At 40.0% G+C, this 17,148-nt stretch overlaps 1 protein-coding gene across 1 annotated transcript; it reads left to right on the top strand.

Annotated features, from left to right (window-relative positions):
• Window positions 1-7,913: 7,913 nt before the first annotated feature.
• Window positions 7,914-10,441, top strand: LOC143031851 (uncharacterized). Its single transcript, XM_076196197.1, has 2 exons — window positions 7,914-8,933; window positions 9,083-10,441. Exons 1-2 carry the CDS (start codon window positions 8,742-8,744, stop codon window positions 10,343-10,345), a joined length of 1,455 nt encoding a protein of 484 aa, XP_076052312.1. The 5' UTR covers window positions 7,914-8,741; the 3' UTR covers window positions 10,346-10,441.
• The last annotated feature ends 6,707 nt before the right edge of the window (window positions 10,442-17,148 follow it).

The following is a 17,148-nucleotide window of genomic DNA, read 5'->3' as shown; positions in this document are numbered from 1 at the left end:
CATTCATTAACTACACGGTTGGCAAAGTTGTTTCTACCTACTTCCAAATTGAATCTATTTCTGGACAGTTTGAGACTATTGTTTCTTGTCTGATTCTCATTCAATGTAAAAATTTGGTCACTTTTGATGTTGTCAATTCCCTTTAGAATTTTAAAGACCTGTATCAAGTCACCTCCGAGTCTACGCTTTTTTAGGGAAAACAGATTCATATGTTTTAGTCGATTTTCATATGATTTATTTTTGATATTTGGAATCAGTTTTGTGGCTCGCCGTTGTACTTTTTCCAGTCTGTCAATGTCTTTAATGAGATTCGGTGACCATACGGAAACAGCACATTCCAAATGTGGACGAACTAACGATTTATATAGCTTGTTAATGAGTGATGGACTTTTGAAATCAAAAGATCGCGCAATCAGTCCTAGAATCTTATTTGCTTTCTCAGAGGCTGAAATACACTGCTTGGATGATTTGAGGTCGTTACTGTTAATTACACCGAGATCTTTTTCACTATCCACTTTTGTTAACGAATTTCCAAATAACTTGTAATCGTACTTACTGTTATTTTTACCTATGTGCATTACCTTGCATTTACTTGTGTTAAATTTCATTAGCCACTTTTCAGACCATTGTTGTAATTTATCTAAATCTTCTTGAATATCTAATTGGTTTGAGTGATTATTGCTTTAGGAAAAGGGAAGGGTTTTTTGGGGCCTTGATGGATTTGGAAAAGGCTTATGACAGGGTAGACAAGAAGGCATTGTGTGAGTTATTGCAGATATATGGGATAGGAGGAAATTTGTTAAGAGTAGTCAAGAGTTTTTACAAGAGTAGTAGAGCCTGTATTAGAATTAGAAATGGAGAGAGTGATTGGTTTGAGGGGGGAGACTTTGTCAGGGATGTGTTATGTCACTCTGGCTTTTCAATTTATACATGGATGGGGTGATGCAAGAGGTAAATGCAAGGGTAATGGGCCAGGGATTGGAGATGGTTAAAGAAAATTGAGAAAAATGGGAGATAAGCCAGTTGTTGTTTGCTGATGACACTGCACTTGTGGCAGGATCAGATGAGGGATTAAGGAAGTTAGTGATGGAGTTTGGGAAAGTGTGGGAAAGAAGGAAGTTGAAGATAGATGTGGGTAAAAGGTGATGAGATGGACAAGAGGAAAGGATGGCAGCAAATTGGAAGTGAGTATTAAGGGAGAGAGACTAAAGTGGATAGCTTTAGATACTTGGGTGCAAATGTGGTGGTAAAGGGAGGGGTGAGGTAGAATGTAGATTGAGAAAAGCAAGTAAATGCCTTGAGGAATTAAAAAATGTAATGAGAACTAGACATTTGGGAATGGATGCTGGGAAGAGATTGTATGAATGAGTGATTGTACCAATAGCTTTGTATGGGGCAGAAACATGGAACATAAGTGAGTAAGGGTTTGAATGTGTTTGAGATGAAATGTCTGAGAAGTATGGTATGGGTTATTAGGCCAGATGGAGTGAGAAATGAGGAGGTGAGGAGGAGAGCATGGGTGGAAATGGAGTTGGGAGATATGGTTGATGAAAGAGTATTAGGATAGTTAGGACACATGGAATGAATGAGCGAAGAAAGATTAGTAAAAGAGTTGTGGAAGGCAGTGGTGAAAGGAGTGAATATGAGTGGGTGACCAAGAATGAGATGGATGGATGGGGGTAAAAGGGGCATTGGGAAAGAGGGGAATATCTGTTGAGGAAGGACAGGAGAGGACTGAAGGTAAGGGTGAATGGAGAATGGTTGTGTATGGATGATGCTGTGATGTATGGAAGGGAGTGGGTATGGGATGGGGGGGGTGAGGGAGTATTGGTGAAAAATATTTTGACTCGGCCTGAAGGGTTACTCCCCGTCCTCTCTTTCTCTGCATGAGGGGACGGAGAGGGGGATAGCTGAATTTATGAAGCGGCTTTGCTGTGGATGTGCTGTGTCTTGCGACACTGCTTCTGACCCAGGGCAGTTGGCGAGATGCAGGGATGACCTCTCATCCTGGAGGAGCCAAGATAAGAGGGAGTGGGGGGTGGTGAATGGGGTGGAGCATGTGGGGATGAAGTGGGTAGGCATGGATTTATGCCTTTGACTTTGGCTACCTCCCTTGTAAGGTGGAAAAAGCCCTTGGGGTGGTGAATGGGAGTGGAGCATGTGGGGATGAAGTGGGTGGGAGTGGATTTATGCCTTTGACTCTGGCTACCTCCCTTGTAAAGTGGAAAACACCATTGGTATATGTATGTACGCTGTTCCTTTGAAACTGTCCCTGACCACTCCCTTGAATATGACTTTTCTTTTCCCCTGCATTAGGGGGAGGAAAGAATTCTGCCACCATGTTTCCATGAAAGTTGTACAGGATAACAAAATGGGACTGAGTGATGGGACTAGGTATCTGCTCTCTCTACATTTATCCTACTGGAAGTCAAGGCATACTCTGGGAGGAGTTTTCTGACCTGAACCCTAAATTTCATCATCACATGTGTGTAGTTGTGGTACAGATGAGATTAAAAAGGAGGAGATAGATAGTACAATGGGTGGTGGGAGGGAGTGCATGCCTTGAGTGGTTATCTTTCTTATAAGTGGGAAGAAGGCATTGGCATATTGATATATGAAATTAAGTAACATAGGTGTTGAAACACACGAATGAAATAAAACTTAAACTCACTCTTGGAGAAAGATAAGCTGAGATACAGAGTAAACCGTATATTTCAACCACTAGCTGTGGTCCTCTTCAGCAGTTACAATTATAGGGTACATATACAAGGTATTATATACGGAGGAGGAAATAACATTGGGGAACTCAGTAAGCCTCAGGTCACTTGCCCTGAGTGAGGTCGGACGTTACGTCCTGTGGAGATGAATTTGTCAACTGCCATACTAGTTATGGCATCAGGTGACCATTGACCTTTGGAAGTATTATAATTTGGATACTTTTTTATTAAAGACGATTCAATAATTTTTCTTTTGAAACTACAATGTGATTTGTATACTATAGGTGCATTCTTCCAATCTATTCTGTGATCTAAAAGGCTAGAATGGAGGAATACAGCTGAGTTTTCTTGGCTGTATTTTAAAGAATTTCTATGTTTTTTTATCCTAGTGGGTAGATCACGTCCCGTTTGTCCCCAGTACACTTTTTCACAATCGAGACATGGTATCTTATATACTCCGGAGTTCTCCTTATTGGATGTTCTGTGATGGACATTTACTACTTTTTTAAAAATGTTGTTTGGGTAACTAAAAGTGATCTTAATTTGGTTCCTAGGTAATAATTTAGATGCGGCATGCATGGATTCATTATAAGGGAGTTTAATATTTGATTTTTCCCAGACAAATTTTGTGTTGGGAATTAGTTGTTCTAAAATAACTGGCTTTGGCTTTGCTGAGGGCTTTTGTTAGAAACCAGTCTATTTTTAGTAAATGAGTGCGTACTGTATCTCAGCTTATCTTTCTCCGAGAGTGGGTTTAAGTTTTATATTGATATATACATATATACCATAATTACCAGCATGCAAGTTGATCTGGCACAGAAGTTGACTCCTAAAATTCTGAGGTGTAATTCAAGTTTAAGCTTGTATTCATCAGATGACCCCTAAAAGTGAGGCAGCACTTCTCTTCCAGCCCTATTGTATGGGAAAATAAAACTACATCTCATAAATATATGGTAACTTAATGGGTATTTACCACATATTTATATAGTTATATGTAATAATATCAGCAATTTGATATGGGAGTTATTGCACCTTCAGTAATGTTTTATGAAAGTGAAAATCTGTATTGAACTACCTTACTACCCCATCCCCCACCCACTCCTCCTCATGCATCACAGCATCATCCATATACAACCATTTTCCATTCACCCCTATCTTCTGTACTCTCATGTCCTTCCTCAACAGACAATCCCCTCTTTCCCAATACCCCTTTTACCCCATCCATCATCTCGTCAGTGGGTGAGATGCAGGGAGGTGCCAAGAGGTGGGAGGGAGGATGGGAGTGGAGTATGTTGGGGATGAAATGGGTGGGAGTGGATTTTATGCCTTTGTTTTTTGGCTACCTCCCTTATAAGGGTGGAAAACTGTTGGTATATGTATGTACTATCATAAATTCATTTAGTGTATATATATATATATATATATATATATATATATGTGTGTGTGTGTGTGTGTGTTTGTGTATATATCAGGTGGAAAAATACTTTTATTTTTTCCAGAGCCATTTTTCATTTTTTTTTCTAAATTTCACCAGAGCCATTTTTAACACTTCCAGAGCCATGTTTTTGCAGGCTCGATTTCCATCAAACTCTTGGAAGGCTAACTCATTACTCACTCACATCTGATGCCAAATAATCCCCAATAAATAGATTACTACTCATGTGCATGAAAAATAACTTCTTTTTTTTTTCAAACAAATCAGCCTTTAATTTTTGGGGAGGGGGGATGGGTGAAACTGATCGGTAGACACAGCGCCTCTGTTTCCACTGGCAGTGGTTGGGGGTGGAAATGCACGACAAGCCTTGCAATACACCGTTAGAGTACCATCACTGCCCCGATCCACTTCAAGCCAATCTAGGTTCCATGAGTGTATAGTAGATTCATGCTTTACTGGTTTTTGTTTTCCTTGGACCTTGCCCGTAGAGTTTGAATTAGGCTTTGCTGGTCCAGAAGTGGTTCCTGCTGTCAAAACACTCTCCCTCGATGCTGAAAAGACTGAATCTGAGGGCAAACCATCTTCACACACCTTCACTCGCTTCACTAGAAATCGCTCCATGATGTACGATCATTGAAAGTTTGGCATGGACGTGACGTACGAACTACCGTAAATGTGACGTACTGTGACATATGAGCTACCATAAACTTGTACTTTTTATTCTCCTTCCAAAGATCCATATTTATGAACTAAATATATACTGTAATTATCAAATGTTCATATCTATACTTAAATTTATTTACTTTCAATTACTAACCAAGCATTTGATTCTATTTTGTTTTCTCATAAATACACGAACGAGGTTATAAATGGGATTTCCCAGTTTCCCCCCTAGGTACAGTGTACATATGCATGCAGTGATGTGGTAGTGGGTATGGTGCATTGTACATGTAGTCAGCACGTTGGTTGGGCAGCTAGCTGCATGCAACCAATGAACTTCCCTGCATACACATACCATGCAATTCACAACTAGCGACATTATGTAGCAAGATAGTCATGTAGAGTCTAGTCAACATGTACTAGTATACACGCACATGCAGCTGATACGAAGCTAGGCTAGGTAAGCCATTGAACTCTAGCAGGTATACCGCGTACACATACGTACGTACATCAACAAATTAAAGTTGATTGATGCGTTGTGTTTATGATATCGATTGATAATATAATGATTGATCACGGGTAAGTTGTGTTTGCTCTGATCCTTTCATCAATGGTGATGGGATTCAGGGATTGCCAAATGATGGATATTGCATGAAAAATGTTTAATCTTGCCACGGGAGCGATTTTTTTGTGGGGAATCCCTCCCGCTATTGGATTTGCGAGAGCGACATTGGAACTTTCCCGAGCGAAATCGCTCGTCGCTCCTGTGTATTTTTTTTTGCTGGTATATATATATATATATATATATGTATATATTATTATTATTATTATTATAATTGAGATGAAAGGATGGGGTGAAAGGGGAGGGAGTTGAGCAAAAGGTGAATGCCTGTTGAGCAAGGAAGGGAGAAGGCAGGAGATAGGGATGAGTGGAGAATGACTGTGTATGGATGATGATACTGTGATGCAAGGAAGGGAGGGACAGAGGATGGGGGAGTAGGGAATGGTTATGTATGAATGATATTTTGATGAAGCTCAAAAGGGATTTCTCTCCATCTCTATTTTCCATGTGAGGGGACAAAGAGGGGAGGATGCTGATTAGCTGATTAAGTGAAGCAGCCTTGCTGTGGATGTACGGTGTCTTGCTGTATTGCTTCTGACCCAAGGCAGTGGGCAGGAGACAGGGATGACCACAAGGAGTAAAATGAGAGGGTGGTGGATGGAAGTGGTTACCTGCCTTTTGACTTGAGTACCTCCTTTAAAGGGGGGGGGGAAGCCCTTGGTATGTAGATAGACTAATATTATTGATATGTTATTATATTATTACTGTATTATTATTGCTGTTATCAAAAAGAGGAATATGAAGGAGTGATTGTGCCGACAGCACTGTATGGTGCAAAGACTTGGAATTTAAGAGAGGCAGATAGGAAAATTCTTAATGTGTTTGAAATAAATATCCAAGAAGTATGGTAGGGATTACAAGGTTGGACAGAGTGAGAAATGAGGAGGTGAGGAGAGCAGGGGGTGGAAAAGGAGTTGGGAGATAGGGTTGATGAAAGAGTATTGGGATGGTTTGGACACATGGAAAGAAAGAGTGAAAAAAATAAAAGGGATGTGGAAGGCAAAAGTAGATGGAGTTAACTTGATTGGATGACCGAGGATGTGGATGGATGGGGTGAAAGAGGCATTGAGCATGAGGGGAATGGCTGTTAAGCAAGGAAGAGAGTAGACAAGAGATAGGGGTGAGTGGAGAATGGATGTGTATAGATGATACTGTGATGCAAGGAAGGGAGGTGATGGGGGGAGTGGTTATGTGTGAATGATATTTTGATGTAGCCCAGAGGGTTTCTCGATCTTCTCATTTTCTGTATGAGGGGATGGAGAGGGAGGGTCTGATTAAGTATAGCAATGATGTGCTATGTCTTGCTGAATTGCTTCTGACCCAGGGTAGTGGGTGGGATACAGGGATGATCCATCACCCACGAGGAGCTACGGTGAGAGAGAGGAAAGGGTGATGGCCCCCCCGAGGCCCAGTACTTTGATGTAGTGGGGGAGCTTGCATGTAGCAAGGACAGGCTGAGCTGTGCCAGCCAGGTGCAACCATACTGGAGAGGTCAGCCCTAAGCTACCAGATGAAAACTGAGCCAAAAGATTTTTGTTGACGACCCTAGCTTGTCTTCGACCATGGACTGGAATGCTCATAGGATTTGCCGCCCTCACCCTATGACAGTTGTTTTAGGATGAAGTTTTTGGGGTAGTGAATTGATAGGGGGCCCCTCACCCTTTTCCTTTGTAAATTTCTCTATCCCTATCCTTCATATTTGCTACCCTACTCTCCTTTTTCACCATCTTTTTCTAATATTTGTTAAGGAAGGTTCTGGTATCTTGGTGCCTCCCAAGCTACATGTCTGAACCCAGTCAAGTGGGGATGTATACCGCGAGGTCACTACTCCCTGTGAGGGCCGAAAGCCCACCGACTGGGGAATGCATGTTTGCGAGGTAGGTACTAGGCTGCCGACTTCCTTTCTCCCTATCCAGTACACATGCAGTGTGACTATGCCGGACCCATCCTAAATGGGACAAAACAAGAGGACAAACCCCGGGTTGACAAAGCCTCTAACTTACCTCCAAGGCCCTGCATGTGTAAATAGTCGTTTCTGGAACTTCCCGACTCTGCAGAGACTTTTCTTTTATTGCTTGAGGCATCAGGCAACTGCAGTATCTTCTTCTATGTATTGATCTTTCTTTCTTAATATAAACAATCATGGCGGTCGTTCAAACTGTACATTCTAAACCTCCACCACTACCTGATCCTCCTCCTAAACCCTCAGATCCCTCCCCTAATATTGCCAATCCTAATGTTGACAATATTGACTTGGCAAAAGTAAAACCCCCAGTTGATGACTCCGGCTTGAAAAAGGACTTCGGTAACAATACTAAGACTTCATTGACAGATAATTCTGTAGCCCAGAAACTTGCAATTGGAATGAATTCTGAAGTAACAAAAACATCTTTAGATACTCAGAAACCAATAAATAGCTCAAATATTGCCCCTAATAGTCATAGTCTTACATTTAAAATATGTCTCTCTTGATAAGAGTTATATAGACTTACATGAAAAGTTCTGTAAATTTGGACCAATTAAAGAGATCAGGGTTAAACTAACTGACAACTTTAAAGCTTGGCAAGTCTGGATCTCATTTCTTTCTAATCAGGATGCAGCTGCTGCCTGCTTGGATTATAATGATTCCAAAGAAAATGAATCTTTGGCCCAACTTGTTGCTAGAGTGCCACCTAACCTGGATAAAGATATCCAGATAACCTGGTAGAGGAAAGGAAGGAAAGTGTGCAGAGGCCTCCCAATCCAGCTAAGTGGCTTATTATCACTCTTGCAAAGGAATATGCTAACTTGTTCGAGTTTAGAAGATTCTTGAAGAGTCATCTTGGCTCTGATAACACAACGTAACATTTTTTTTCAAAAGTTTTGTGTTTATTGTATTTATTTTGGAGTTTATTAATCCATTTTTCCTGCTGATTTCAAATATGCAATTATTGTTTCTGTATCATCAACCATTATAGAAATACATATAATTTCAATGTTGCCATGTATATTTTGGAATTGTTATGTGGTCTGCTACTAAATGTTTATCTAATTTTCTCTTTCAGATCAATGACTGAACTATTTACCTGTTAAGATGGCTACTAGAGGATGTGAAAATTCTCCTGATACATTTTGCTATGTGTGTGGTTATTATATTGGGAAAAAACAAGTACTACATAAGATCGTGAGAGGTGCTAAAGTGTGGATAGCGTACAGACTCTATTTCGGAATGCCCATGGGTGACTAGGACAAGCCATGGGCACCTCATGTGATATGTGGAAGCTGCCGATCTATTCTAGAAGGATGGCTGAGAGGTACAGGAAGGGCAATGCCTTTTGCCATTCCTAGAATATGGAGAGAGCCGAAGAACCATCACGATGACTGCTACTTTTGTATGATTGATGTGACGAAGTACAGGAAAGTGAAAGGAAGACAAACTCTGCAGTATCCAGACATACCATCATCTAGAGCACCTGTCCCACATGATGATAGCTTACCAGTACCACAACCACCAGAAAATGCAAGTTTATTTTTATCATACTCTCTTTACTTTTAATTAACTTCAATATTAAGTACTTAATATACATTCACTTTCCTAAAGATATATGGAATACTAATGCTATTCGTCTTTGTTGAAGTTGCTATATTTAGTTATTTCTTTCTTTCCAGATGGAAGATGCAATGGAAATTTCATCTGAAGGGTCAGCAGGTAGCAGCAGCCATGAAATGGGAGACGAAGATTTCGCACCAAGAACGACTTCGGAGCCTCACTTTCTAAGTCAGAGTGAGCTAGATGACTTAATCAGAGACTTAGGTCTTACTAAGTCAGGAGCTGAGCTTCTTACATCAAGGATGAAAGAATGGAATCTACTAGGAGAAGACTGCAGGACATCTGTGTACCGGAAAAAACATGAAGAATTTAAAATTTACTATGACTTTAGTGATGATATGTGTTATTGTAAGGATGTTACTGGTTTGTTTACAGCCCTTGGACTTGAACATGATCCTGCAGAATGGCGACTATTCATAGATAGCTCAACACGAAGTCTCAAAGCAGTATTGCTCCACAATGGAAATAAAAACCCATCTTTGCCTCTTGCACACTCAGTACAGAAGAAAGAAAACTATCATAATGTCAAACAGCTTCTTGAAAAAATCAATTATGCTGAATTCAAATGGGATGTTTGTGGTGATTTCAAGATGCTAGCCTTTTTGCTTGGCTTACAAGGGGGATACACAAAGTATTCCTGTTTTCTTTGTTTATGGGACAGCAGGGCTGATGATGATCATTATAATAAAGTTCATTGGCCCCCAAGAGTTGAACTGCAGCCAGGAATGTTAAATGTTCTCAGACAGCCTCTAGTAGATTCGAAGAAAGTTTTATTACCCCCACTTCATATCAAGCTAGGGTTAATTAAACAGTTTGTGAAGGCTTTGGATTTTGGAGGCGAAACTTTCCAAGAAATTTGTCTCATGTTTCCCAAGCTATCTGAGGCTAAGCTCAAGGGTGGTATATTTGTTGGACCCCAGGTAAACAAAATGTTGAAGTCAGAGAAACTGGAAAGAGCGATGACGAAAGTTGAAAGAGAAGCTTGGTGTTCATTTCGTGATGTAGTTCGTGGATTCCTAGGAAATCACAAGGACCCTAATTATAAACAAATAGTGGCAAAGCTTATTGAGAACTTCAGGAAACTTGGTTGTCGTATGTCCTTGAAGATACATTTCTTGCATTCTCACCTAGATTTCTTCCCTGAACACTTGGGGGCTGTCAGTGAGGACCATGGCGAGAGATTTCATCAGGATATCGCAACTATGGAAAGAAGATATCAAGGACGATGGAATACTGCTATGATGGGAGATTACATATGGTCACTAGTCAGAAAAGACGAAAGCATGCATTCTAGAAAATCTCGATCGTCAAAGCACTTCTAATCATGAGAAAAGTCATCAAAACACTTGCAGTGCAAAGTTGTGTTGTTTATTTTGTTCTTACTAATATTGTAGCTCTTAAATACACTTCATAGTATGGAAAAAATACTAGATGTTGTATAATTATCCTTAGAATGCTAAAGTAGATTGAATCAATTAACTACTGTAGAGAAAGGTTGCGTATATAACAATAAAATATAAAATCAAGAATAAAGAAATATCGATGTTACGTCAAAACTAATGTGATATTTGGATTCAGTGACACGAAATACATATATAAACATGAAGAAATACAAATAAACAAAACATGTGTTACATTGTGTAATTTGACTAACTCGCAGGTATCACAATTTTGAAGAAATTCCTTCTTAATTCATGTAAAATCTTATGAACAAGCTGCCATGGTGATTAACTTGAGACAGAAATCAGACATTAAGGAAGTTAAACCCCACTATACCTTTAGTTATGCCAAAGGGGTAATTTTTAATAGAGATCTCTATGACTTTGAGGAAGAAGAAATATTAGAAATGTGCCCAACTAATGTTTGGAAGGTTGTTAAAATCCCTCGTTCTTCTATGATTATCCTAAGTTTTTCTGATGAAGATCTACCTCATTATGTAGAGATAGAAAAAGAGATTGTTTATGTGAAGCAGTTTAAGCCCCGTCCCTTTCAGTGCTTTAACTGCTATGGTTTTGGCCGTCCTTCCCGCAGATGTGCAAGGGACAAAGTGTGTTTGATATGTGCTCAACCTGAACATGGGGATTGTTCCCGCCCAACAGTTTGTATAAATTGTAAAGAGCATGATGCCAGAGATAAGAACTGTGTAATTTATAAGAAGGAACAGGAAATACTACTAAAAGCTCATGCAGAACATATAAGTGTAGGACATGCTAAAAGACTACTAATTCCAAAAGATACAGTGATGTTGTTAAAACAAATAGTAATGTGGATCAGCCAATTGTAGAACCCAATAGAAATAAAAATACCAATACGAATTCTTCTGTTAACACTGAACCCAAGCCTCAGTGTAAAAGTGTTACTATCAAATCTAATCGCCTTTCTTCTTCTCAACTAGGAATTTCTAATACAGGGGGTCACCGCAATTCGACAGGGATGGGGTGGTCTATCATCGGTCAAACCTGGGTTCTGTCGAATCATGATGCAGTTTTTCCCATAGGGATACATTGTAATTAGGGGGGATAGGGACCGACCTCCAGCCCAGACCCCCCCCCCAAAAAAAATATCACTATGACCTTTAAAAAACACTAACTTAGACTAAATCAGTAAAATTAAAGGCTTCATTTTTATCTGATTTTGTTTATTAAACACATTAAACTGCTGTACTGTACATTTTTGGTGGTGGATATTGTGGCCTGCAATTCCTCCCACAGTGACAAGGCACGCTCCTGCACGAGCCCCTTGCTGATCGGCATCTTGCGTTGTGTCCTGTCCTGTATGCACTTGATCAACATGTCCTCCATCGTGTCAAGACGGGAGTCCCTTGAGCCACGTAGAACAAGGGAAGTCGTGGAAGATGCTGATGCAGCGGCCTGGCGGTACTTGTCCCTGTTCTTCCAAATCATTGATCTCGGGACACCCATTTCCGCTGCAACGGCAGAATGAGCCATACCTGCCTCACACTTTCTTGTAAGCTCAAGCTTATCTTTGAAAGTGTGTTTCTTTAGGGGTGGAGCCGGAGGTGGATTTGCGCGGCATGGTGGTGGAACAGCGGAGCGTGGCTTGCCTCGACGATGGCTGGGACAAGAGTGAGACAGAGTGGCGCATCGGGAGTTGCGGCAAATTCGACCGGGTGCGTGGCGTGCGAGATTTGAATGTCGAATTGTCGAAGTCTGGCTGTCGAACCTTGAGGGTTGGGTATAAATTAGCTACTGTCGAATTTGCGATAATTCGAATTGCGATCGGTCGAATTGCGGTGACCCCCTGTACTTCTCAACCCTCCTCTGCGGAGGTTTCCTCACCCCTTGTTGAAGGGGTGTCCCCTGCCCCATCTGGAGGGGCACCTAAGGTTTCTATTGTTGAAACCTCACAGGCTTTTTCCAATGAAGCTTCCTCTCAGGCAATCTCTCTTCCAGACTTGGAGGACTCCCCAGTAGAGGGATTGCTGTCTAGTGTGCCTCACTCAGTAGAGGTGCACAGAAGCAATGAGGATCAACCAACTCTAGAATCTTATAGAAAAACAAATACTAATACGAATTCTTCTGTTAATGCCTCAGCATGAAAGAGTCACTACTAGACCTAATCATTCTTCTCCACAACTTGGAAATTCTAGTACTCCTCAACCCTCTTCTACGGAGGTTCTCTCATCCCCAGCTGAGGGAATGTCTCCTGCCCCATCTGGAGGGGCACCTTAAGTCCCCATTGCTGAAACCTCACAGGGTTCCTTCAATAAAGCCTCCTCTCAATCAACCTTCCAAACTTGGGGGGCTCCCCAATAAAGGGATCACGGACTGATGTGCCTCACTCGGTTGGGGTGCACAGAAGCAAAGCTATGGAATCTGAAGCTGTGGGCAGTAAAAGACTCCACAGGCCACCCTCATCTCCATCTTCTTCCCCAAATCGTGATATGCAATCTAAGAAAGGAACTAATAATCCAGACTCTAGATCGTCTGTCGGACCATTGTCAGAGAGGAGAATGCCACCCGCGAAAGCAAAGAAATTTGAAAAGAACCCATCTTGTAAACCCTCTCTCTCCCAGACTTCACTTCCCAGACCAGTAGACCCAAAAAAGAAAAAGAAAATAGTATAATGTCTATAATTCAATGGAATATTCAAGGTTTTAATTCTCATCAAGAGCAGGTTCGGATTCTCTAAAAAGAACATGATGTGTCTGCTATTTGTCTCCAAGAAACTATGCTTGGCAATTTATCCCCTAATGTTGGACTTAATTATAAATGTTACAGATCTCCTCCTATGATTGGGGGCCGTGCCCATGGAGGTACTGGTATCATTGTTAACAAATCTGTAAACCTCAGAAGTGTCCAATTACATTCGGTGTTGCAGGCTTGTGCAGTACAAATCTTTACCACTAAGTGGATCGCTTTATGTTCTTTGTATTTGGAACCTGAACTGGAAGATCAACTCCTAGACATATGTAACCACTCCCGTCAGTTTGAGTTAAATGACCTACAATCTTTGGTCAACCAGCTACCTCAGCCTTTTATTTTAATGGGTGACTTTAACGCCAAACATCCTCTATGGGGTGAATCAAGGTGTGACCCCTGGGGCAATATAATTGAAGAATTTATTGATAATAACGATGTCATTTTGATGAATGACTGTTCCAAAACTAGGTTTGATGTCTTTCACAATTCAAGTTCTGCTATAGACCTAACTATTTGTTCATCATCTTTAAGATAGATTACAGTTGGTCAATAGATGAAGATCTACATGGTAGCGACCACTGGCCTATCCATATCAAATATTTAAAGAACACTCCCTCCTCTTGCTTACCTAAATGGAAGACAGGAGAGGCTAATTGAGAATTATTTAGGAGATCCACAGAGATTAATTATAAGACTAGTGATTTTTCTAGTAATTCTGATGCATATGATCATCATCAGCATCATACTTTCTGGTGCTTTCTCATCCATTCCTAGGACAGCTGGTAAACCTCAATGCCCAGTAGTCCCCTGGTGGAACGATGAATGTGCTTTAAGCAGAGATTACAAGAACTTGCTATAAGAGATATCGGAGATATCCTTGCTTAGTCAATAAGATAATGTACAGAAGAGGTCAAGCAAAGCAGAAGAAAATCTTCAAGAAAGCAAGGAGGGAATCCTTTATTAAATATATTAACGAATTGAAATATGACTCTTCCCCTACCTTAGTATGGAATAGGATTCGAAAATTACAAGGAAAGTTTACTCCTTTGCCTATTCTCAAGATAAATGACTCTTTTATATCAGATACAAGAGAAGTAGCAGAGGCTTTTGGAAGACATTATGCTGATATTTCCAGTCCACTACATTATTCACATGATTTCAGAAGAATTAGAGACAAGACCATGATTATTCCTCCTACCAATACGAACTCGGAGGCATATAATCTTCTTTTCACCTTGGATGAAATGGATCATGCTTTATCTTTATCCTCCCCAATCTCTCCTGGAGAGGATGACATTCTTTATTCCATGGTTGCTCATTTATCCATATCCTCGAAGAAATTCCTTTTAAATGTGCTGAACAAATTTTGGTCTTCTGGATCTTCTCCTAAATCTTGGAAGACTTCAATTATCATAGGAATCTTAAAGGCAGGAAAAGACTCTCATGACCCACAAAGTTACAGACCTATTGCTCTCACTAGCTGCATTTGTAAGATTTATGAAAGAATGGTTAATATGCGTTTAGTTTGGTTTTTGGAATCTAAAAATCTCCTATCTAACCAAGAGTTTGGATTTAGAAGAAATAAGTGCACTCTGGACCCCTTACTTTTTATCACTCGTGAGATTCAGAATGCCTTTGCAATTCAGAACTCAAGCATTGCTATGTTTTTTTTACTTGAAAAATGCCTATGGTACTACCTGGTGGGGAGTCATTCTGAAGCAAGTTGCAGAGTGGGGTATCGGGGGTAATATGTTCAATTGTTTAAAGGATTTCTTGTCTGACCGTTATCTAAAAGTCAGAGTGGGCTCTTCTTTCTCTTCTGCATATCTTCAAGAGGAAGGGATTCCCCAAGGAAGTGTTCCGAGTCCTACACTCTTCAGCATAGCCATTAATAGTTTATTGGAACAAGTTCCTGCAGGAGTTCATGGATTGGCTTGTGCTGATGACTTCGCTAATGTGTGCAGCAAATCGACAACATTAGAAACAGGCCAAAAGATTCAAGAGGTTATTAACTTAGCAACAGCATGGGCTAATTGCAGGGGCTTCAGATTCTCTGCTGAAAAAACAAAAGCCATAAGGTTCTCCAGACTAAGATGCAAGGAAAAGGGTGTCATATTACCATATGAAGATCAAGTAAAATACTTGGGTCTGGTTTAGGACAAAATGTTGACATTCACTCATCACATAAACGATGTTATATACACTGTTAAACAGCGACTTAATATACTAAAGGTAGTGTCTCGTTTCAACTGGGGAACAGATCGTATAACTCTAATAAAGCTTTACCAAACATTGTGCCTTAGCAAAATGGATTATGGATGTCAAATTTATGGATTGGCATGTAAAACTTTATTAAAGAAGCTTGATATAGTCCACAATATGGCTTTACGGATCTGTTCGGGAACTTATAGATCATCTCCAGTGGATAGCTTTTATGTGGACTCAGGAATTCCTCCCCTCTATATTCACAGGGAGGAATTAAGCCTTAGATATATATCTCGTGTCTTGACATCAAAACAAAATCCAAACTTCAAATATGTAAAGCAGCCGATAGACAGAGCTCCAAGAAAAAGTACTCTGCCGAAACCTTTAGAAGTGAGATGTGAAGTTGAGGCAGAGGAGGTAGGACTTGTTCCTATTACAATTGCTGAGATCATGCCTCCCAAATTCCCTCCTTGGGACCGATGCCCCACTGTAATTTGTCCTTGTAAAAACAAGAAAAATAGAACTGCTGTAGAGCTAGAAAGTGAATTTTTAGAACATTTATCAGTACATGGTGATTCAATTTTAATTTATACAGATGGATCAAAATCCCAAGATGGTGTTGGTTGTGCTGTTGTATCTGATAGCACAGTTTTAAAGAGAAAGTTGCCTCATTTTAGCTCTGTTTTTACTGCTGAACTGCTGGCAGTCAGCAATGCCCTCAAATTTGTTTTTAATTCTGTTCCATCTAATAAGAATGTTATTTTTACAGACTCCATGAGCATTCTATCCTCTCTAAGTACATTATTGCCTCTTCACTTTTTAATCCAAGAAATACAGGACTGGTTGATTCTTATTAACAGCCGAAAGAAAATAAAAGTAAACTTTTGCTGGGTGCTGTCCCATATGGGTATCACTGGAAATGTACAGGCCGATGCTGCAGCCAAAGCCGCCACTAGGCTCAGCCATATAACAGACAAAAAATCCCACATACAGACTTCAAACAAGTAATCCATTGTTATGCAATGGAGAAGTGGTAAGAACAATGGACAAGGCTGGACGGTAGTTACAAGTTAAAAGAGATTCACCCCTTGGTGAACCCTTGGAAGTCTCATTCTTTTGGACAGAAGGTCAAGTATTGTTTTAGCAAGATTGAGAATTGGCCATTCCTACATTACCCATAGATTTTTTATGGCAAGTGGAGCAGAAAGGCTAGCCCCCCAATGTCCCACTTGCCAAGTTGGTTTTACAATAAAACACATTTTAATTCAGTGTCCTGCATACTCTAATAAGTGCAGGGCAAACTCTTCAACAAATTTGTCTTTTAAAGAAATTTTAGCGGAGGAAGCTCATGTGAAGAATGTTGTTAAGTTTTTAAAAGACATCAATTTATTTTATGAAATTTAAAATTGTGTATATGAATGATTGTGAGTGTATCTTGTTCTGATGAGTTTTTGTGAGTTCTTATTGTTTTTACTGTTTTACTTGAATTTTTATCTATCTATATAAGATAGATATGCACTGAATGGCCTACCGGCTCTGCCGTTTGGCCTTCAAGCCAAAAATTTCATAAATCAATCAATCAAATGGTGATGGGTGGGAGTGGGTATATGCCTTTTGACTTGGCTACCTCCCTTGTAAGGGGGAAAAGCCCATGCTCTATATGTAGATAGATTATTATTATTTTGTTTATTATTATTATTATCATTATTATTATTATTATTATTATTATTATTATTATTATTATTCATTTTTCTCCA

Source organism: Oratosquilla oratoria, chromosome 12 (genome assembly GCF_046742065.1).
Source record: "Oratosquilla oratoria isolate Oo_2021 chromosome 12, ASM4674206v1, whole genome shotgun sequence".
Lineage (NCBI taxonomy): Eukaryota > Metazoa > Arthropoda > Malacostraca > Stomatopoda > Squillidae > Oratosquilla > Oratosquilla oratoria.
This window is presented reverse-complemented; position numbering and strand designations above follow the sequence as displayed.

Coding starts and splice junctions, on each gene's coding strand:
- LOC143031851 (XM_076196197.1), top strand. CDS start 8,742: ATGCCTTTTGCCATTCCTAGAATATGGAGAGAGCCGAAGAACCATCAC. Junction 8,934..9,082: donor TACCACAACCACCAGAAAAT/GCAAGTTTATTT, acceptor CTTTCTTTCCAG/ATGGAAGATGCAATGGAAAT.